The sequence below is a fragment of the Somniosus microcephalus genome, chromosome 13, assembly GCF_052327205.1.
Source record: "Somniosus microcephalus isolate GS21.2 chromosome 13, FLI_Smic_1.0, whole genome shotgun sequence".
Classification (NCBI taxonomy): Eukaryota; Metazoa; Chordata; class Chondrichthyes; order Squaliformes; family Somniosidae; genus Somniosus; species Somniosus microcephalus.
This window is the reverse complement of record NC_140999.1, coordinates 55,330,336-55,354,537: the sequence shown is the minus strand read 5'-3', so window position 1 is coordinate 55,354,537 and position 24,202 is coordinate 55,330,336. Positions and strand designations below refer to the sequence as shown.

At 43.0% G+C, this 24,202-nt stretch overlaps 1 protein-coding gene across 4 annotated transcripts in view; it reads left to right on the top strand.

Moving 5' to 3' along the window:
- kdm4b (lysine (K)-specific demethylase 4B) overlaps nt 1-24,202 on the top strand; it is a 594,368-nt gene that overhangs the window by 488,345 nt on the left and 81,821 nt on the right. For all 4 annotated transcript variants that reach the window (XM_086004915.1, XM_086004916.1, XM_086004917.1 and 1 more), the window contains 4 exons: nt 5,453-5,669; nt 9,786-9,862; nt 14,845-14,900; nt 17,955-18,063. In XM_086004915.1, coding sequence (XP_085861041.1) covers nt 5,453-5,669; nt 9,786-9,862; nt 14,845-14,900; nt 17,955-18,063 — 459 coding nt within the window. The remainder of the gene's footprint in view (nt 1-5,452; nt 5,670-9,785; nt 9,863-14,844; nt 14,901-17,954; nt 18,064-24,202) is intronic.

Here is a 24,202-nt window from a genome sequence, read left to right as displayed (position 1 = left end):
TGGGGAATTTTTAATGATGTAAAAAATTAAATTAAATAAAGGTGAATGTACATAGCTCAACAGCAGAACAAAGCATTAACCAGTCACCGTCTGGCAAACATGTACCTCTAATATCAGCCTGATCCACAACACCTGGTACCGGGCATTTCAGCGAATCTATGTGAAAGGCTGCGACAGTTAACTCCTAATTCCTCAATTATTAAGATATGGCAGTGAGCTTATAAAGTAATTTATTTTATAAACTCTGAGACTTCTGGTTTTACCTCCCGATTCCTGCAGGCACAGTTGATTCTGAACTATTACTGATTATAACAAAGGATTAACAATTTCCGATATTTTAAACCTACACTTCAAATACTGTAGATGGGTGTTAAGAGTAGTTGCTGGTGGTATGTGATTGTTTCATACTCAACCACCTGAACTGTTGAAAAACACCCAACAATACAACTGCAGATTTTACCTTTTAAACTCAAAGAATTTCAGACAAGGGTGATATACAAGTGGTTATAGCTCTGTCGCAGGTATTGTGAACAATATAAGGAGATGAATTATAAGTTTCACAGAAAATGCTGGAACTATACAGCGGGTCTGTGAAGGGTCTCCATCCAAAAAGCTAAACTCTCTTATCTCTTTTCAGATGCTGGCAAACTTGCTGTTAATTAATAGCATTTACAGTTTTTCTTCTCATCATTGAAGTATATTGTTTTTCAGTTCAATTTTGCTTCCAAATTACAGTATTGGTACCAATACATCAATTAATCCTAGTCACAGCACTAAGTACCTCTTGTATCTGAGCTATGTTCTTAGCAGTTCTTATTTGACTTAATCATCTTTCCTATGGTAGCAGCAAAGCAAATCAAATGTCAATATCTAAGTCAGATATCCAGCTTCCTGTGTAACAGCGTGGATATCTTGTAGGCTGCCTGTGAATTTCCTCTTGAGGGCAGTGCTCAATGATGTGCGCCAGGGTCTGATTAGGAGCTCCACAGTCACATGATGGGGATGCTTTAATCTTCCATCTATGGAGAAGGTGGTAGCATCTATCATGACTGGTTCTGAGGCAGTTGATGGTTGTCCACTGTTTGCAAGGAAGGCTTGATCCTTCAGGTTGTACTGTGGGGTCCTCTGTAAGGAATCCATTCCGTATGTCTCTGTTCTTCCAAGCATTTCGCCATCAGTCATCAAGGCTGAGGAGAGATCGCTGAAGGGCTTCGGCGACAGTCCAAAATGACCTTCGAGATTTGAGTCGGGGTGGGTTGATAATGACAGCCTTCCTGTGGCGTGATCCTGTTATGTGATCTTAGATCACAACTAATGTCATCTCAAAGGACACCGAACTTGTCGTTAAATCGGACTTCAGTAACAAATCAAGCAGTTTGACTTAATGTGTGGGTGCCTCACTACCAGAATCCTTATTTTAAACCACTGAAAAGAATTACAATAAATATTCATAACCTTTTAAATCTGCAGATGTTCGGGAACACAAAAGAGTAAGCTTTTTAAACAGCGAGTGCGCCATTACACCAACAGAGAGCTGGCTCGGAGGAGTTACTGAGCCCAATTGTGCGAGGGAGTTGAATTATCATACACCGTTGAAATTACAAAAAAAAGCACTGAAGCACCTTGTGTTAATGACTTTAGTGATAATTTAGCCTCGTTTAATAACTCCTCTAAGCTAGACCCCAGATGTCATGAGCACTCAGTGCTCAAACAAAAAATAAGTTTTTTTTCTGAAACTGGATGTTAAAATTGGCTCTAATTTACTTTTAAATGTTTTAAATATTTCAGTGTTACAGCCGAGTGTTGACTTATTCACTACCAAAAACAATCTGCTGTCATGTCCGCTTCGGTCCCTGGTCTTGAAGATGCTTGTTGCTGCAGCTGTACACAGTGGGAGGAGGCTTTAGCAAGTGAAGGATTAGTGGTAAATTATAGTGAAGAGGATAATTTTTATCCTTGCAAATTATCGACCCATCTCCAATCTCCATTTCCTTGCCACTGTCCTTTTAATGTGTTGTTACCCCTCGTAAAGACCACCTACTCCCATGCTCTGTTATATTGTCCATCTCTGCCTCTACCTCAGCTTATCTGCTGTTGAAACCCTCAACCTTGCCTTTGGAATCTCTAGACTTGATTATTTCAATACTGTCCTGGTTGGCCTCCCATCCTCCACCCTCTGTAAACCTCAGCTCACCCAGAACTCTGCTTCCATATCCTCTGCTGCACCGTCCAATTTGCCCTTCACCTTCCTCCTCTCTGACCCACATTAGCTCCCGCTCCCCAGCACCTTGGATTTAACATTCTAATTCTCGTGTTTAAATCCCTCTGGCCTCGACCCTTGCAGTCTGTAATGCCGTCCAGTGCTATAACCCATCCTGAACTCTCAATTCCTCTTACTCTCACCCTGTATGCATCACCCCCTCCCTTTGGCCCACCACTGGTGGTAGAGTCTTCAGCTGGCTTTGCCCCAAGCTCTAGAATGTACTCCCTAAAGCCCATCCCCTCTCCACCACCCTCTCCTTTTAAGATCTTTCATGAAACCCACCTTTGTCCAAGTATTTGATCATCCCTCCTAATCTCTCCATCTTTAACTCAGCATCCAACTTTTTCCTTGTGCTTCTGTGAAGTGCCTTGGAATAGTTTTCTACATTAAAAGAGATGTATAAATGCAAATTGTTGTTTTTAAGTAGTCCCATTAGAAGAAGGATTACTGAAACTAAAGCTGCTGAAGCCAGCAATCTCCTGCCAGTGAGTACAGGATGGAAGACAAACAAATTTTCTTACTGAAGAAAGATATCTTGAGGGTGTGGTGGTGCTTAAAAGGAAAATGGGTTCAAATATAGGAAAAGTTAATAAATCTGACTTTCCAATGTCTGTTTGCTTATTTGCTGGAGTTTATGACTACCACTCCGTTTTGATTTATTTTATAAATGGAAGTAGTGATGTCCAAGCGTGAGTCCTTCTATAATTGATGGAAGACCAATTATTGTGCCCATGTAACATCCGCAACAAACTTTTGATTAAAGTGAGATTGGTTTTGAATTGAATTTTGTTCTACATTACCCAAAGATGTACAGAATTTGACACCTTCAAGTAATTGAAAATTATCTTTAAATCTGTTCATGTAATGTTGACACGATAAAATCTTATTGGAGGGGGGAGAGGTATGACAAAGAATATTTGTAGAGTAATTTGTGCAATAGCATTAAGTACATTGAAAATGCAGTTTATGCTGGTTTCCGGCAGCCAGCGATTGAATCACTTGGAACTGGTACAGAAAGAAGTGGACAATGGTGCATTATCTTAGTAGTGAAAAACCAACCCAGTGATTGTGTCAAGAAAGATTGACTTTGATGTGGCCTACCCACCTCTTCTCTATAAAAGCTCTTCAGTTACAAAATATTTAATTCTTTGGCTTCACAACTATGTCAACCATGCTGGAGCAAATAAATGCCAGAGCTTGCTGGATGAATTGGTGAATTGGACGTGCTCAATCCCAGTTTCACCACCTTCAACACTGGAGCAACTTGGCTGGCTGTCCTGTACAATAGCATGAGCAAAGCAGCAGCACTGAGTTACAAGCATTTAAGCCTGGTCTTTGTGTAAGGTGTGCAAGAGCTCCTTTGCTGCACCTCAAAATGACATGGCCCTCCAAAGATGCAAACAGAGCAGCCTCACACACCGTTTCTCCTGCCTGTGGGCTATGGGAACTTCCATTTTTCAATTTTTTTTCATGCTAGGTTCAAATTCCCATGTCCCTGTTCTTTGGATGCAGTGGCCTAGAAATTGGGTTTTGGCTTAGCCAGGGCTTTAGCGCCGGAAGTTAGTGCCGGCGCTAAGTCCCCCTGCGCGCGCCAAAAATTCAGCAGGGCCGTGCCCAAACGGCTGCCGGCGCTACTGAAGGGTCTTTGCGGCGGTAAATCGGCGCTAACTGCCGTTTTGCGCCGCAATTCCGGCGCTGCGGCACCCGATGCGGTGCGGCAGGCTCGGGAAGTGCAGGCCTCCTCCTTCCGTTAAGGAGGAGCTGCCTGCACCCGGCCGCGGCCCGCGCAAATCTGTCTAAAAATGAGCCCGGCACCTCGGACAAGTGCCGGGCTTGCATCTGTTCCGGGGGGTGGGGGGGAGAAGTCCGGGGAGGGAGCTGCGGGCAGGCGGCCGGCGGGAAAGCGGCCGGCCGCCGCGGGGCCTTTAATGCGCCGGCGCAAACTCATGCAAGACTCTGTTGCCAGAGTCTTAGTTGCGGCTGCCACGGGCGAGGCGGCCGCAACTGAATTTCGGCGCTAGGGCCCGTCGGCATGGCAACCGGGACGCTGCGCACACCGATGACGTCATTGGTGCCGGCGCAGCGCTACCGGTGCAACGCCGATTTAGGGCCCATGGGAATTTTTAAACTGGCCATAACTCTGGCGCTAGTCCCTCTAGCGCCTCAAAAGCGGCGCTAAGGCAACTGAATTTCTAGGCCAGTGTGTTTTATTTCTGAATGCATTTTTTAGTATATAGGCGCGTATAATCCAGAATCCTAAATCATTTCTATGCCATCCATTTTTGACAAAGAAAGAAATGCTTGTATTTTCATGGTACTTTATCACATTGTTGAAATATCTCAAAGCTTCACACAACAAATTACTTTAGGAGTGCAGTGGCTGTTGTTATGTAGACAAATGTGTCAGCCATTCTGCACCAGCAACATCACACAACAGCCATGAGATGAACAAATGGTTAATTTTTTTTTACCATTGGTTGAGGGAGAAAAGTTGGTCAGGACACAAGGAGAACTCCCTGCTCCTCTTCGAATTATGCACTGGGATCTTTAATGTTCACTCGAATAGGTGAAAGGAACCTTGATATAACGTTTCATCTGAAAGACTCACCTCCAACAATGCAGTACTTCCTTAGTACTGCACTGGAATGTCAACCTAGTTTATGAGCTGAAGTCGTGGATATTTTAGAAAAAAATGCGTAATAAGTGATAATGTTACTGTACTCTTAAAAGAGTAAATTGCAAATAAATGTCTGGCTGCTCTGAAGGGCCATAATGTTAAAGATGGTGCTGGGCAGAGGGAAGCGGATAAGAGATGAAAATTGACTGGCAGTATGTTGTCCACAGGGTTTGTGGTGAAGTATTCATTTTTGTAACCTGAGGGTAGAATAGGTCACATACAGTTGGTAGATGAATTGTGTTCCATGCATTTTATTATATCCCTGGCCAGCTGTTGCTTACCTGTTCCTGCCTGTCAATTTGACGGACACCTATGAGAGCAACAGCACAGGATTGGGACAATTTGTTCTGCTCTATTGGCCTCTGTGATCACTCGCTGAATGTTTTCCCCTCGCGTAGAAAAATCTTAAATGTAGTTGCAAGTCAGCTGCTCGGGATTATAATAGCAAAATTATTGTATTGCAAATTGATTACTTTTGTTTTTTGAAAAAAGGTCTTTCTTTTTCTTTAAAGCCGGAAAGGGCTACCGCTCAGGATATTTCCATAGCTGAAGGAAGTTCCTGGACAATGGCTGCTAAGGTTGGGCAAAAGACAAAGCCGATCATCCCAGAAATGTGTTTCACATCAAGTGGAGAAAACACAGAGCCTTTACCCACAAATTCGTACATTGGTGACGATGGGACCAGCTTGCTCATTTCCTGTGCAAAATGCTGTCTTCAGGTCCATGCTAGTAAGTACCCCACAGCTCAAGAAAATACATCTTCAGAATGCACAGGCCATCATTCCTGTCCTGAAAAATCTGCAATTTGCGTTAATCTGTGTCACAAAGGGCACAGTACTAACGAGATGTTTTCAAAGCGAGTATTCTGTTTGAATATTAAAATGCTGAATTGTAAAATTGAATAGATTAAGAAAGTATGAAAAGCAGAGCGATGAAAGGCCATTCAAGCTGGCTTCATCTAGAGCCCACATCTAATTATTCTGTCATGGACTTCCCTCCCACAACACTTATGGTCCCCTACAGAATGTCAAGACCCTGGAGAGGATGCAAAGGAGATTTACCAGGATAATACCAGGATAGGGACATAGGAACTGGAGTAGGCCATTGTGGTAAACCACTTTTATCGTTCACTACCGTTACACTATGGTTATCACTGTTATATCGTTACACTATGGTTATCACTGTTTACACTGTTGTATCACTACACGAGGTCGCCTCTTGCCACGCTGTTATACCTGGGCTGACCACTGCTGACTCCGCCCATAGCTCCGCCTACTTGCCCAGGTATAAAGGTGGTCGACTGGCTGGTATTCCTCCTTGTTGGATCCGATCACCCACGAGGGTGGGCTCTGTTATTTAGCCAATAAAAACCTATAGTTACTTTCTTAACTCGTCGCTTTTCATTGGATGAATTGATAGGTATATCAGCCATTCAGCCCTTCGAGCCTGTACCATTCAATTAAATCAGGGCTGTTTCTTAGCTCCATTTACCTACCTTAGTTCCATTTCCCTTAATACCCTTACCTAACAAAAATCTACCCATCTCGGTCTTGAAATTGCCAATTGACCGAACCAACAGCTTTTTGAAAGAGTGTGTCCAGATCTCCACTACCCTTTTGTGAAGAAGTGCTTCGTGCCATCACCATCGAACGGCCTAGCTGTAATTTTAAGGTTATGCCAACTTGTTCCGGACTCCCCCACCAGAGGAAATAGTTTCTCTCTATCTACCCCTTTAATCATCTTAAACAGTTCAATTAGATCATCCCTTAATTTTCTATACTCGGGAGAATACAAGCCTTGCCTGGCAGGAGGGCTGGCAACCAGAGAACACAGATTTAAGATAATTGGTAAAAGCGCAATTATGTCTTCATAATTCACCCCTTTTAGCCCAAGTATCATTCTGGTGAATCTGCGCTCCACCCCCTCCAAGGCCAATGTATCCTTCCTGAGGGGCAATATCCAGAACTGAATGCAGTACTCCAGATGAAGTCTAACTAGAGCTTTATACAACTCTAGCATAAATTTCATCCCTTTTTATTCTTGCCCCTTCGAGGTAAAGGTTAATATTCCATTATCCTTTTTAATTATTTTTGTACCTGTCCATAGGTTTTAGTGACTCCTGTACATGAACCCCTAAATCTCTGCTCCTCCACAGTTCCTAGCTTTTCACCATTTATAAAATACACTGATTTATCTTTCTTGGGTCCAAAGTGGATGACCTCTCAGTTCTCCACACTGAACTGCATCTGCCAGAACTTCTCCCACTCAATGTAGTCCATCAATGTCCCTTTGCAACTTTCTACTCCCATCTACACTACTTACAGGAAACTTTCTGGTATCCGGCACGGACGGGACCGACGTGGTGCCGGTTCATCAACAATTCCGGATAACCGAACGCTATAGTAAAAGATACGGAGCTCAAGAGCTCCGTATAAAGCAACAAACCCTGTTGCTTCAGCTTCAAAACAATCGGCACAAGTTGCAAGTGTCTCTGTAGCTTAGCAACAGCTTCAGCTACACCCTTGCACAGCAATAAATGGAGTAAAAAAAAGTAATAAAAGTAAAAAAAAGTTACCTGAACCGACTCCTGAATTTTGCCGGTGGATAGAGCGTTCCGGTTATTTAGGGGCCGGTTAATCGAAAGTTTCCTGTACCTTGTGGATGAGGGACTAGAGAAGCTGGGATTGTACTCCTCAGAGTAAAGAAGATTAAGAGGAGATTTGGCCAGGACACTCGCTCCTCCCCTTCAACAAAGTAGCATGAGATCTTTCACCCCCCACCTGAACAAGCAGACAGCCGAAAAACAGGACTTCTGACAGTGCAGCACTCCCTCAGTTCTGCACTGGAGTGTCCGCCTAGATTATCTGCTCCAGTCTATTTGAATCCCCAATCTTTTGACTCAGGGAAGAGTGCTACCACTGAGCGAAGCTGAAACTAGTGCAAAGTGTAACTTGCCCTGCATTTGTTTGCCAGTCAGTTGTGTTCAGTGGGAGATAAAAATACCAAATATAAGCTACTTCTACATCCAAATCTCTAAATAAATGGAAAACTCCTGATCTAAGATGCACTGAATTTAGATGCATAAAACAGAATTTTACATAGACTGCAAAAGGCCAGAAGTGAACTTACCCATTTCAACTCGTTCTAACAAATGTCACTGTATAAATTGAAATTCTAGCATAGAAAACAGACTGGATATAAATTCATGCCCACGATTGCACTGATCCTCACAGCAGCAGCTGGCTATAACCCCACAGTTTGTCTGTTCCCTGTGAGGTCCATTAGACAACCGTTGAGTCTCATTACACATTTTCTCTCTCTTTATTTGTTGCTTTGTGGATTTTTTTTGTATTGGTGAGTAATGAGTTTTTCTGGTGTTCAGCTTGAAGTTAGTTGTTTGGATGCTGAATTCCCAATGCAGCTTTCAGTGATAACATTTTTATAGGTAAAAATAATGAGTAACCAAGCTGGAAATTATTGTTCTTCGCTGTGGGTGATGGGGTAACGAAATTATGTTAGTCCCGTCTTTGTTTTGTCTCTGTAACTGAAGCAAAATAATACCTGCTAGCCTCTGCGAAACTTTTATGGCAAGCGCCTTAGACAATCTATTTATTTCCTTTTAAAGTTGGGTTTGACCTGCTAAAGCACAGAAATGGCAACTTCATTCCTAATCACCAAAATAACTTGGGGTGGGGGAGGGGATGTTGTGAACGTTGTGGCCACGCATTTTTAAGTCTAGTTCCATCAGTCTGCGCGTCCATTTTAGTTAGTCACAGTGAAGAAGCTTTAATACTTCGATAATTGGAAGAGCCTGCAGTCAGAATGGAAATGGTACAAGTCTGATCTTGAATTCTTATGATCATAAGTTAGCTTTAAAGTGCCTCCATATTGCAGTTATCTGGGGTTGATAGGATTCTCCTTTTCCTCTTAGCATCCTCCCCAAAAACAAATTCTCCTTTTCCTCTTAGCATCCTCCCCAAAAACAAATTTGATCTTCACTTTTGCCAGCCACTCTGCTTCTTCATTTGATAAGGAAGATCAGACATGCATTGAAGACACTATTATCTGAACAAATTTGCAATAAGCCGATTGCTTCTAGTGTTCAGTTTACCAACCCAAAGATTCATTGTACCACAACTGTTTAATATCTGCTAAACCTAGCCACAGAGTTTTAAGTTCTGGAGTCGGTCAGGACAGGGGTTCAGACTATTCAAAATTGGCACACTGCACGCACTAGATCCCACCTTGTCACCAGGGGAATTAAATTTAAATTTAAATTCATTCTTTGCTCTGGAGAAGAAAATATTTGCCTAAAACGAGTGGCTGTCCAGGAAATAGGCTATAAAAAAAGGGCCAACTTTACTATGGTTGCTTTTGTGCTATGCGTTTGTCACAAACAAACTACTAGTTTAGAAGTGTTTCTGCACTATAGTCTCTCGAAGATTTCCATTTACGCTTCATGTACTTAACAATGCCTTAAGAGCTCCTGGGTTGGGCATTTGGCTTCGTGCTTGTACTTTGAGATGAGCTAAAATGCTGATATTTAAACCATATTGTGACACTCTTGTAGTTTTTTTAAATGTTAAAAGATTAAATGGAGGCTTGTCATCCAGTGTACAAGTTGTGGCTCTTCTCTGCGGGTTTGTAACTGCTGATTGTAGAGTTGCACTGAGAATCTTGTGAGCCTTGCTGTGCAGTGAAGACTAATCTTAAACTCAGCATGTTGAGGGAGATGAGGATTAATTAGTAACACTTATGAACTGCTATGATTAAGGCACTGATTTGAGGATAAGTGAGCACGTTTGTCAAATCATAATTTCCAACCAGCTCTTTTGCTGTTGACAGGTTGTTATGGTATTCGACCAGATTTAGTCAAAGATGGCTGGACCTGCTCACGGTGTACAGCCAATGCTTGGACAGCGGTAAGTGTTTCATACAATATATTGTGCAACTGTTTCGAACAGACAGAAATCCAGTGTCTGGAGTGCTGAGGTCAACATGTTATCCTGGTTGTGTGTGTGGGGGGGAGGGCGAAAGAGAGAAAAATGAACACTTTCAATTGCATAGGGGGTATGAAAGTATTGTGCTTTGCTGTGTACATTTTATAAATAGAAAACTGGTGACCCCCTCACGCCCCATAGCCTATTGGTTAAAGACTCCCCCACCCCCTCCAGTGTCATAAGCCATACTGATCAGAAAGTCTGAGGTGTGATCCCTAGTTTGTGCTGAATTAGTTGATCTTAGTCAGGGCAGGAGTAGAGGGGCTACAAATGGCCTAGCCACTCCTGGGACAGGAAGGAGGAGAAAAAATCAGCTTTACTTCCTGCTCCTGATTGCTATCCTGTAGTTGCTTTTGGAAAGTACACCTGTGTGGAAATCCTATGAGGACAGGATTAAATTCAGCTGTGATTCCCTCCATGAATGAATAGCCCACTGGAACCAAATGTGCAGACTCGCAGATAAACTAAACAGCTGGTTGGTGGCTAAATGAAGGGCTAATGGAATTGTGCCACAACATTTTGGGGGCGGAGGGGAGGGTGTTAAGTAGTGAAGTGTGTAATTGATGGATTTTGCTGGCAGTGGATCTTTTGCAGTGAGCTGCTCCAGAAATTGCCTGTCTTTAAAAAGACTTTAACTCTTGAGCCCTTTAAAACAGTCATTTGTGTTCTCGCCCATAACTGATACCTGACACCGATAGCTGTATTTCGTGAAATGCAGTGACCTTTTCGATCCTTACTACAGAAAATACCTCTCCTGAGGAAAGATGGACAACAAATAGAAATGCATTTCACAAAGCTTCCATAGCCCTTTCGGGCCCTGACAATGCACGAATAATGAAAAGGACAGTCGCAGGCGGGGCATGAGCGTGTATACACATCGGTCGTATCCACAATCTGATCCCTAGTGGAATATTGAAACCATTCTGCAAAGCAGAAGGATTTACAGTGAAGGGGGAGAAAAGTGAGTGCGTGGTAAAAGGTCAAGCTTTCCTACCAGTCACTTGGTATTTCTGACTGACCCAGTTGATATATTTGTTGCAAAACAAGAACTTTATTGATTTTAAGTCAATTCTATGTTATAAGTTAATAATGTATTTTCCACATGTGCAGGGAGTTTAGCAATGAATGATGAAAAACTGGAGTTTTTCTGTAGATTCTTATGGAAACCTCCAGCATCCCGGTTAAGAGAAAATGGTTGAAATTGTGCTGAAGCACTGTTTTTGCATTATGCCCAATACTCCCCTTTAGGGAATCTGTATAAAATGTCTTGATAACCTCTTGAACCTATAACAGTGAATTAGATTGAAATCGCAGCCCATGGCTTTCACCAAGCCCACGGTCAGTTTATCCTGATACAGACTCGGAAGTGAACTTTGAAGCTACTTTGGGGCCTAAAACAGTTAGTATTTGGCTGTAGTATCGCTGTGCGTTCCTGTCTGCAGCCAACCTCCCCCTTTCATTGCAGTCGTTGGTGCTAAGAATTTGCTGTCTTGACGCTGGCCGACTGATTATTTCGTACTATTAATCACATAGCTTCTGTTGCTGCTCGTGCGGCTGGCTCTCAGGAATTGTGAGAGGTGTCAGGGAGATCAGAATTAAGTAGCCTTTGCTTTGAAGAGGAGCTTGGGACCAATTCATCTGTCCTGTGTTTCACTTCTGGAGCCAATGTACCTTTCAGCTTGAGCCAGAAATTGGCTCTTCAGCTCTGACTCGCAAATCACAAGACATGGTTAACAGAGGAAGAGGCCTTTGAGAGAGATATGTGGTAAAACTGGAAGTGATTTATTTTTGAAGTATGCAAGTAAATGCAGTGAAGTCTGCTTTTGATCATAACATTGTACATCATAATCAGCTTATCACTGGCAAACCGACTCATGTTTCTCACTATATAATTTATTCATTCTGCTCTCAATGGTGCCTGGCTAATTCCATATTTTCTAGGTTAAAGCACTTTAGGTAGTGGCAGTTAAAATGAGTTTAAAATGCACACAAAGCTTTACACACGCAGCACTGATCAGTGCAAAATTGCAGTAGTGTGTTCAGTTCTAATCACAATGCTATAAAAAGCATACAGTGCAGAGAGGAGTAACTGGACTAATACAAAGTTTAAAGGAGTAGTCTATGAGGAAAGAGGAGAGAACACAAAGACAGTGAGAAAAGGCTATTCGGCCCATCAAGCCCCAGTCTAGAAAGAAGGTGATTAAAGGGAGACCGCATCGTACTGTAGAAGATATTAAATGGTATATAGTTAGTTAGGTAAATCCAGCTACTTTAAGTAAGATCAAAATAGGGAGAAGTAAATTTAAAACCAACAAGACCTTGTTTTTGCCAAGAAGGATAAATGTTTGTAATGATTTACTGGGTGGGTTAGTAGAGGTAGAAATGGGCAGGTTCCAAATGGCGGCGGAAACAGGGTGTCCGGATTCTGGACAACCCTGCCACCAATCGTCCTGGATTCCGGATTCCAGAAATCCGGATTTTGGACGCTCAACCTGTATTCAAAAGAGGAGGTCATGAAGCATTTTTATTTGGGGTGATTATGAAAATGAAGATTTCTTCCAGTTGAGTATAACGTGGGTTAATTAGCAAAGAATCCCTCTGTATCTTGCCTCAAATTGCCCTCTGAATTACACCACTTTTCCCACTGCACCATGGTGCCATTTCAGTTTCCCACTCCATCCATCCTTTTGGTTTACTTGAGTACTTGATTAATGCTGAATTATGGCCATCTTTTCTCTGAGTGCCTCAATACAAAACTTGCCAATCTGTTTTGCTTGCAGTCCTTGATGGGATCAGGATTTGAGAGGGACTTTGTCCCTTCTTTCCAGATGGAATTAAAACTCTTGTACCACAAATTAAGGAATCGTTTTCATTCCCCATCCCCTGTCCTCCCGCACCCGATTCTGTTGTATGTTTTCAACAGACGGTCTACGGCAGTGATTCTATCAATATGCAGCAACATAAGCTTCAAAGTTCTGTTATTAATTTCAATAAATTGTAAATCAACAGACAGTGTCTTGATAGATTTGGCAAAGTGCAAAAGGAAGAATTATCCTTATTCCAGAGAGCTCCCTTCTTCCCCTCCAGTTGTTTGATGAAAAATGTATAAAAATTGGTAATGAAGTTCAGTTTAAAAGGAGTACATTTTATGAAGAATTATTGTACTAACTTTTTGTCTGTGGGAGTATGCTGACTGATTTTGGTTTTTGATGTTCACAAAATAATTGGCTGATGGCAGATCAGGGTGCCCTCCAAGGCTTCCGAATGACAGCTTCCTCAATCTCTCAAGAAAAAATGATTTTAAGTTAATCTTGGGTGAGTTGCGAGTGTTTTGCAAGACCTTGAACTGACAATGAGGTTGCTTGATATTTGTTAAATGTTACATAGGAACAGGAGTAGGTGATTCAGTCCCTCGAGTCTGTTCTGCCATTAGATTAGATTATGGTTGATCTTTACCTTTGCTCCATATCTGTTGATACCCTTAACCAACAAAAAACTATAATTCTTTCGATTGAAAATTTTAATTGACCCAGCAGCCTTCTGGGGGAGCAAGTTCCAGATTTCCACGACCGTTTGTATGAAAAGATGCTCCCCTAAATAGCATAGCTCTAATTTTAAGATTATGCCCTCTTGTTCTGGATTATTGTGGGTTATCGCTAATTTTTTGTCAGTTTTTGGCGAAGGCTGTTCATGCACATTGAGTGCATTTTTTGTTGTAATGTTGGGCTGAGAAAAGTTGTCAATACTGAAGATGAGAAAGATGAACTTGTCTTGCCACGAGTCACTATGCGTCAAATTAAATATTGTATTTGAATAACTGCTAACATAATTTCAGTACACAGTGATGAGTCAAAAGAAGGCAACTGTGTTAGAAGTTTTTTTCACTCATTGTATCCAGTGATTTGAGAAGAAAATGCTCTAATTCAGCCAGATGCTAACTGGGAATAGGGCGTAATTTTTTTCTGTTAAAACTTCCATGTAAAGCCAGACATGAAGTATTTTTTTTATTGAAATAGCACTTAGCACTATTTTCCTTATGGTACAGCACAGAAGGAGGCCATTCGGCCCATCCTACCTGTGCCGGCTCTTTGAAAGAGCTAACCAATTAGTCCCACACCCCTGCTCTTACACCGCTTTTCCACTTTAAGTATTTATCCAGCTCCCTTTTGAAAGTTATTACTGAATCTGCTTCCACCACCCTTTCAGGCAGTGCATTCCAGATCATCATCATTTGCTGCATGGAACGATTTTTCCTCGTGTCGCTTCTGGTTCTTTTGCCAATTACCTTAAATCTGTGTCTCCTAGTTACCAACCCTTTTGCCACTGGAAACAGTTTATTCTTTATTTACTCTATCAAAACCCTTCATGATTTTGAACACCTCTTCCTTCGTCCCAATATTGTATTGAAGGAAGTGGCTGAAGGGAGATGGAGAGAGAGAAATGTTTACTAGTTTCACCCATTGGAACAAATTGGGTTGCTTTTGTCTTTCACCATGCTGCTGCTTAATCTCTCTTTGCGTTGCCCTGTTCCTCTCCCCTGTCCACCCCGCGCCATGTTTCGTGGCACTCACCCCTCCAGGGAATTTAACTGGTAAATGTCATGCAGGGTCCTGGAGTCACCAAAGTGCTTGCTTTTGTTGAGGGGTTTGTTGATGCTTTAAATTGCCTCCTCTTATGCCATGAGGGGTTGGCTTGTACACTCTGTGTACCTTCTGTTAAATACAAATGCTGTAAATACAAGGAGCAAAAGCTGACCTATTTAATTTTAAATGAAAATGTAACCATTTTGTTTGTGTTTTAGATTCTGTCCTGTGAATTCAGATTGAAGTCAGGTGGAAATACTTTTTTTGCTGTTATTTTTTAATTGCCATTTCTTAACTACTAAATTTTCCTCCTTATTTCAGGATTGCTGTTTGTGCAATTTAAGAGGCGGGGCACTGAAAAGTACCACTGACAAAAGGTAAAGTGATACTTGTGTTTGAGAAACGCATTCTACGAGTACTTGAAAGTTATATTGATCCGCATATTGTTAAGTCAGTGATAAACAGGTTGTTCTTTTGTCACTTGATAGTGAGACCTAACAGTGCATTGTACCTTCAGCAGTGGATAGACCTTAATTATTAGGTCGTGTTTAGTGCCAAGATTAGGCAAAGCTGTATCTTGTGTCATTACTGTGGTGGGAACAGTTTAAAGCCTTTGTGAAAAACATTTGTACCAATTTTTGCTGAGGGGGGCAGTACTTGTCAGTTTTGCCATGATGGTATCGAGTGGTGTGATACTGAGTTAGGATGCAGTTTATATAAACTGTAGTGCTTGTGAATAGCCCAAAACGTTTGCCAAACACTATTTTTTCCATTAAGACATTGCCCCTCGTTGATTAGCAGAGCCATAAAAACCAGGGAGGTTCCAGAGTCAATCTGCAGTCTGCTGCGTTATCTCTCATCCAAGGCCACAATTGACCTCGCCACCCCTGGGTTAAGGAAAATTGGCCTGTGGTCCCGCTGCTGATCTCTATCCAGCGGTCTTACTTTGATGTAGAGTAACCTGTTTTCCAAAAAAAGTAACACAAATACATGAAGTTACATAAATATCTGTGTGCAGTACTTTTTTTTAACTGCATAGAAATGCAGGAGACAAATGGGGTGAAATCATACAGTACAATACTTGTTTCCTGCTATTTTATTGAAAGCATTTATTTTAAATGGGTTAACTCCTTCATTAAAAGAACATGGGAATATCATACAAATTTGTTTGCTGATGTGACAAAGTTCAGCTTCACTCCTTGAAAGTCCATTGTGTATAGGATGGCTTTTTTTTGATCCTCAGGGCATCTTTACACCCAAACACCCACTCACTGCTCCACTGTAATGCCAGGCTAAGAACAAATTATATCTATCACCACCATAGTAGCCAGCCCTGGGGAAAGGATTACCTGGCTAGCTGGCTGTGGGTCAGTCACCCTAGCAGGTAACCTCAGTCCTTCAGATTGTTCAGCCTGTATGAGATGGTATAGTACTTCTGTCTATGTACTTGTATACAGCAATTAAAATAAATAAAGCTATAATTATTTGATATTCAAAGGAACATAGGAACAGGAGAAGGCCATTCAGCCCTTCAAGCCTGATCTACCATTCGTTTAGATCATGGCTGATCTGTATCTTAACTCGATCTACCCACCTTGGTTCCATAACAAAAATCTATCAGTCTCAGTTTTGAAACTTTCAATTGACTGAACATGAACAGCTTTTTGGGGGAGAGAATTCCAGTTTTCCACTGCCCTTTGTGAGAAGTGCCTCCTGACATCACCCCTGAATGGCCTAGCTCCAATTGTAAGGTTATTCCCCCTTGTTCTGGGCACCCCCCCCCCCCCCCAAAGAGAGGAAATAGGGTAGATAGTGAGAACCTATCAACTCCTTTAATCATCATCATAAACATCTCAATTAGATCACCCCTTAATTTTCTATAGTCAAGGGAATACAAGCCTTATCTATGCAGCCTCTCCTCATAATTTAACCCTTTTAGCCCCGATATCATTCTGATGAATCTGCGCTGCACCCACTCCATGGCCAGTATATCCTTCCTGAGGTGCAGTGCCTTCGGAGCCAATAATGACAGTTTTATTAAACCCCCCCCCCCCCCCCATCTCAAATTTCTAGCTCCATTTTAAAATTGGGACAACAAGGTACAAAGGCATTCATTCATAGAAACATAGAAGATAGGAGCAGGAGTCGGCCATTCAATGCGATCATGGCTGATCATCCAAATTCAGTACCCGGTCCCTGCTTTCTCCCCATACCCCTTGACTCCTTTAGCCTTAAGAAATATATCCAACTCCTTCTTGAATATATTTAATGAATTGGCCTCTACTGCCTTCTTTGGTAGAAAATTCTGCAAGTTCACCACTCTCTGGGTGAAGAAATTCCTCCTCATTTCTGTTCTAAATGGCCTACCCCTTATCTTTAGACTGTGACCCCTGATTCTGGACTCGCTGACCATCGGGAACATCCTTCCTGCATCTAGTCTGTCCAGTCCTGTCAGAATTTTATAAGTTTCAATGAGATCCCCTCTCATTCTTCTAAACTCCAGCGAGTACAAGCCCAATCGACCCAATCTCTCCTCATACGTCATTCCTGCCATCCCAGGTATCAGCCTGGTGAATCTTCGCTGAACTCCTTCCATGGCAAGAACATCCCTCCTCAGATAAGGCGACCAAAACTGCACACAATACTCAAGATGTGGTCTCACCAAGGCCCTGTACAACTGCAGCAAGACATCCTTGTTCCTGTACTCAAACCCTCTTGCTACGAAGGCCAACATACCATTTGCCTTCTTAACCGCCTGCTGCACCTGCATGCTTACCTTCAGCGACTGGTGCACAAGGACACCCAGGTCTCGTTGCACTTCCCCTTCTCCCAATCTATTGCCATTCAGATAATAATCTGCCTTCCTGTTTTTGCCACCAAAGTGGATAACCTCACATTTATCCACGTTATATTGCATCTGCCATGCTTCTGCCCAATCACCCAACCTGTCCAAATCATCCTGGAGTTTCTCGGCATCCTCCTCACAGCACACACGCCCACCCAGCTTTGTGTCATCTGCAAATTTGGAGATACTACATCTAGTTCCCTTGTCTAGATCATTAATATATATAGTGAATAGCTGGGGTCCAAGGACCGATCCCTGCGGTACCCCACTAGTCACTGCTTGCCACTCGGAATGCCTTTATTGTAGTGTCATAATAACCTATATGATAAAACAGATCTTGCTACTTGATGGGTAAGGAATACTCTTAGTTAAAAATTGCATCATAGACTTTTAGGATCGCTCCTGTAAGTTCCACCTGGCAGTCAATATCGGAGCTTCCGATCAACAGCAGCTGATTTGGTAAAGTGAACCAGGAACAAATATCAGTGTAAATTATTCAAATAATTCAAGGTTCCAAGGTAATTTGTTTTCGGATCCAAAGTTTCTCTAAGCAACATTTGGTGATTGCGTTTGTCTGTCTGTTTAGATGGGTCCATGTGATCTGTGCAATAGCTGTCCCTGAGGTGAATTTTTTGAACGTGTTGGAACGGAATCCAGTTGATGTCACTGGGATCCCAGAACAGAGGCGGAAGTTGGTAGGTGTTATATGGATCATTATTAATTCTGTTACCTCAGTGTTATTGTGTCATTGTTCTTCCTGATTCATTGAGGTAAGGGAAATAAAGGGAACATGCCATCCATAAAGAAAGGAACACTCATACCTTGTATCTAGTTACTGATGGGGTCAAACTATTCATTTTTGTGTGTTTTTGCTGCACATGTTTCCTGTGTATGTGAATGAATGTCTACCTTTAATCAGGGTATTTCCAACTCTCTTTCTTTCTTCCCCCGGCCCCAAAACCACACAATCCAAGAATGTCTCGGGTATGAGACTTGGTTTGTGCTGACCCCATTGAGGGCGGCAGTGGTGGATGTGTCCCTAGCGGAGGGCAATAATCAGCAGGATTCCTGCTCCTAATCACCATCCACTGCTAGTAAGCGTTGGCATCGAGGTGAAATGTGGCTCAGCTGTGATACCCTCATGGTTAAATAACCTTACTGGATTGGCTGATACATGACCAATGGCAACTTGGGCCAATGCTTTTGGAAAGAAAAAGGGAATTTTTTTTTTTTTTAATTGTTGCTTCTTGAGTTTAGTGAGGAGCTACTTCCTCTTTTGTATAACCTACAAAACTACAACTGTGTGTTGCTTTAGAACCAAAAGGCTGTGTGTGACCAATAAAACCAGGTCCATTACTAACATTACGTCACTGGTTCTGGTCCTGATCAGGTACTGAAATATTTCAGTCCTCAACATTAGTTAATAATGAGTGCTCCTGATAATACACTTTGGTCACAACTTCTGGGGAGCATCCTTACTGCACCAATTCAGTGTACCCCCTCCCCCGGTGACAGTCTGCCAATGAGGTAAAACTTGGAAAACCAAGTGTGTCAATATTTGCCGGGTTTCCCAGGCCAGTGTCGATATTTGCCGGGTTTCCCAGGCCAGTGTCGATATTTGCCGTGTTTCCCAGGCCAGTGTCGATATTTGCCGTGTTTCCCAGGCCAGTGTCGATATTTGCCGGGTTTCCCAGGCCAGTGTCGATATTTGCCAGGTTTCCCAGGCCAGTGTTGATGTCTGCCGGGTTTCCCAGGCCAGTGTCGATATTTGCCAGGTTTCCCAGGCCAGTTTCGATATTTGCCGGGTTTCCCAGGCCAGTGTCGATGTTTGCCGGGTTTCCCAGGCCAGTGTCGATGTCTGCCGGGTTTCCCAGGCCAGTGTCGATATTTGCCGGGTTTCCCAGGCCAGTGTCGATATTTGCTGGATTTCCCAGGCCTGTCGATGTTTGCCGGGTTTCCCAGGCCAGTGTCGATGTTTGCCGGGTTTCCCAGGCCAGTGTCGATATTTGCCGGGTTTCCCAGGCCAGTGTCGATATTTGCCGGGTTTCCCAGGCCAGTGTCGATCTTTGCCGGGTTTCCCAGGCCTGTGTCGATCTTTGCCGGGTTTCCCAGGCCTGTGTCGATGTTTGCCGGGTTTCCCAGGCCAGTGTCGATGTTTGCCGGGTTTCCCAGGCCAGTGTCGATGTTTGCCGGGTTTCCCAGGCCAGTGTCGATGTCTGCCGGGTTTCCCAGGCCAGTGTCGATGTCTGCCGGGTTTCCCAGGCCAGTGTCGATATTTGCCGGGTTTCCCAGGCCAGTGTCGATATTTGCTGGATTTCCCAGGCCTGTCGATGTTTGCCGGGTTTCCCAGGCCAGTGTCGATGTTTGCCGGGTTTCCCAGGCCAGTGTCGATATTTGCCGGGTTTCCCAGGCCAGTGTCGATATTTGCCGGGTTTCCCAGGCCAGTGTCGATCTTTGCCGGGTTTCCCAGGCCTGTGTCGATGTTTGCCGGGTTTCCCAGGCCAGTGTCGATGTTTGCCGGGTTTCCCAGGCCAGTGTCGATGTTTGCCGGGTTTCCCAGGCCAGTGTCGATATTTGCCGGGTTTCCCAGGCCTGCGTCGATGTTTGCCGGGTTTCCCAGGCCAGTGTCGATGTTTGCCGGGTTTCCCAGGCCAGTGTCGATATATGCCGGGCTTCCCAGGCCAGTGTCGATATTTGCCGGGTTTCCCAAGCCAGTGTCGATCTTTGCCGGGTTTCCCAGGCCAGTGTCGATATTTGCCGGGTTTCCCAGGCCAGTGTCGATATTTGCCGGGTTTCCCAGGCCAGTGTCGATATTTGCCGGGTTTGCCAGGCCAGTGTCGATGTTTGCCGGGTTTGCCAGGCCAGTGTCGATGTTTGCCAGGTTTCCCAGGCCAGTGTCGATGCTTGCCGGGTTTCCCAGGCCAGTGTCGATGTTTGCCGGGTTTCCCAGGCCTGTGTCGATGTTTGCCGGGTTTCCCAGGCCAGTGTCGATATTTGCCGGGTTTCCCAGGCCAGTGTCGATATTTGCCGGGTTTCCCAGGCCAGTGTCGATATTTGCCGGGTTTCCCAGGCCAGTGTCGATGTTTGCTGGATTTCCCAGGCCAGTGTCGATGTTTGTAAGAGGTACCTAGAAATGTGAATATTTGCAGTGGAAGTTGGAGGGGTCATATCCCGTGGGAGTGTGTTATTATTTGCAAGAGGACCTACACAGAGAAGCTTGAAAATCTCTGCTATAAGTTTGTATTGTATAAACATCTCGGCACTCCACTGACAACTTTGATTTCAATGTGGATTTTTTTAATAGCATTAAATTGTACTTTTACCCTGTCAGTACTTTAAATTTGGGTATTGCGTAAAAACCAGTAAATTCTTGAATCTGGTGCGTTCTGCCCCATTCCTTGTTTCCTTTTTTTCTGCAAAGGGGAAGCAATTCCATATGTAAAAGTGAGCAACTTTGTTTAGAGTAACTTTGTCTCTGCATATTTTAGTTTTCTTTGTAATTTTCTTTGTATGAAAAATGCTTTTTTCAGTTATCTTCTTTGCACAGGTAGCTGATGGTATAAATGTTCAGGTTTTGATTTTAGTGGGTCATGTGTTCAGACTGCTGAGTTTATTATCATGAGACATGAATTTCAGTGAAACCCATTTCGTCTCCCATGGCTCAGTGAGTTTATCTTGTGATTAACTGAACCATAAAGACCAAGAAAGTCCCAAGTTTAATCCCCAGGCTGTACATTGTTTGTTGATCTGCTGTGGTAAGGGGAGCTACAGCAGCTTTCTGTCCTCTGCTTGAGAGAGGCAAAAAAAACAGGCAGAGATCTCACTCCCGTTCTATATTCAGCAACTCTGGCTGGGACTGGGCAGGTATGGTTGTCAAGTGAGGGCACGATCAAGCTCGGCTGTGACATGATCAAACACCCAGCTGACAATATGGATCAAAGCTCACAGATGCATAATGACCACGTGGAGGTGTATAATGACCACGTGGAGGTGGTGTAAGTGTGCGACTGATGCTTATGGAAACAGAAAAGGACTCAATGTCTTCAAGAGGCGAGGAAAACATTTGCCAAAAAAGCAAATGCCAGATGACTGCTTAATGTTCATAGATTGATGCACTTTAAGGTCAATATTCCCAATCAATTTGGTAAAACGTGGGCACTTCAGATTCCTGCAAAGCGATCAAGTATTACATTTACATATACAAATTAGCCTCATTGTTATGCACAGACTAACCTTATTTACCAAAGGTGCAGACTACGAAATGGATTTCTTATTTAATAGTCATTCAAAATCCATTTGGCCCATGTTTCTGTGGCAACAGCCGATTATGGCCCCTCCATTTTCTGCCTGCGAATTTGCATCCAATTCACTGTGAATATGCAGAGAAATAATGGGGCCTAAATTCATGGTTTATGTACTGTGGAGATTAGGCTTGATACTTAGTCAAATCAATACCATGGAAACTATTAATTCTTCAATTTCCATATTCAGTCTATGAAGCGGTACTTTCCTGAAGGTTAATTGGTTGGAAATCTGTTGTGGTTTTGAGGCATCGCTAGTGCAATACCGCAATAATATGTTGTTCCCCCTATTGGCAGAACATAATAAATTAACTGAATCTGACCAATATAGCAGTAATGCGATAACCAATGAATTGTTTTCCCTTTGTGAGTGAAAAGTAATTGTGTTAATATGGTGGGTATTTGAATCGCTTTAACATAAAGTATTATAATCTTGTTGTAATAAGGCAGTAATTGCCTTGTGTCACCGTCCATTTTTATTATGTAATTTGTGCTCAGATTGCAAAACTCGACAATAGAGTCAAAGATGGAAACCTGACATAAAACAGAGCATGGAGAATAGAAAATAGATAAAAAGACACATGTTAATACAACGGCATGACGTGTCTCTCCATTGCACTTCACATACAGGGAATTATTTTGAAGTGCAGCGGCTGATGTTTTGTAGCCATATACAACAGCCATTATGTTCACAGCAAGATCCCACGAATTGCAATGAGACGAATGACCAGACTCGACTGTTCCAATGCTCTCCTGACCAGACTCCCATCCTCAACCATCTGTAAAGTTCAGTTTGTCCAAAACTCTGCTGCCTATATTCTACAGCAAGTCTGTTCACCCATCACCCATGTCCTTGCCGACCTACATTGGATCCCGGCTCCCCAAGTCCTCCAATTTAAAACTCTCATCCTCATATGTAGGAATTAACAGCGGGGTTGGGGTTATTGTCTCTGGCCAGTCAGAAGCCTCTGAGCTGCTCCAGGGACCCCCGTGCGGTTTCGAAGCGCTCCCCTATTCCTGGTTCTGACCGCTGGACTTATTCGGTAACGATGTAGACAGAAAACGTGACTCGTGGTTTGGGTGCAAAACAGACCAGCATTTATTGAAACAAAAGAAAGAAACAACTTAAAATAATCGATACAGCACACCTGTGCCTGGTACAGCACTTTTGCTTAACGCAGTACACTTAGTGTCAACTAGAGCGCTCTTTGCTCAGTGCAACACTCCTTTATTTAAATATACAGCACTTTTAAATACAGCTACTTAGTGTCCACTGAAGCACCTCTCTGCTTAGTGCAACACCCTTTTAATAGCACTTTCAATATAGAAACACCTTGCTCACTACAGCACCTTTGCTTAGTGGCTTTTACTAAAAAAATCAGCACTTTAATACAGCTACTCTCAGTGTTCACTACAGCCTTATCTGCTAGTGCAACACTGTTACTTAAATAGGGGAGGAGAGAACGGACACAACGAGGAAAAATCGACTAAAATCACAGTTCTAACAAAATTCCCACTTAATTCCCACCCCTATACCTATTCTAAGTTGCCTTGTAATGGGCCAGAAAAATATATGCTCACCAATGAAAACCGCCTGCTCCGTGCCCTGCGAGCTTTGATCTTCACTGCCCCGAAGTAAAAACACCCCAGTATTTTAAAAGTAAACTGCTGGTGTTCCACTCCTTTAGGCAGGCTCCCACGTTGTAGAGGGCACGGAGGCGAGGCCGCAGAGAGAGAGAGGCTTCTGAGAAGCTATCTTTTATACCCCATTTGGGGCCCGCCCAAATCCGGATGTATCTGGGCTAAACAAAAGGAATCCAAACTGTCCCCGTTGTCTGTAATGGGTTTGGATGAATTACCCATTCGTTTAAACTGTTTTTTTTCAATTTAAATGTGTCCTCGTTGTCTGTGATGGGCTTTGAATAAAGCTGCCGTAGTTTGAAAAAAAGCATGTCTATTTCCTTGATTGCTTGAGTAAACAAAAGTCATTGTCCTTGTGGTCAGACTGAAACCGCAGTAATCCTTTGTGTAAACATTGTAGCAGTTTCTGTAAACATATCGATTGTCTGCTGCAGGGAGGGGAACTCCCTGAACTGTCGTTGATTGGCAGTTTGACTGCTCCATTGAACCTTTTTCACAGACACAGCAGGCTGCCTTTTCAAGTCCTTTTTGTCTTCTGCCATGTGGTCTGGTGGCCATTTTGATCCCTGGATTTTTAAAGGTATATTACCCAGGTATTCTTTAATCAAAAAAATCAATGATCGGAACTGTAGGAAATTTCAAAATTATTGCAAAATCCCTACAGTCCCCCATCGGATAGTAAAACTTGCTTGTAGTATCCTGTCCAAAAGTGAGCAATAATTTCTGACCCCCCACAAACAACCTTCCCTTATACTTATCTAAATTTATCTTTGATCCCCCGACACCTCCATCTCCCCTGCCCAGAGAGAATCGCAGTACGGTAGGCATCCATCAACAGAAAACAAATTAATTACATAATCAATACACGGAGGGGGTCCAATGCCCTTGCACC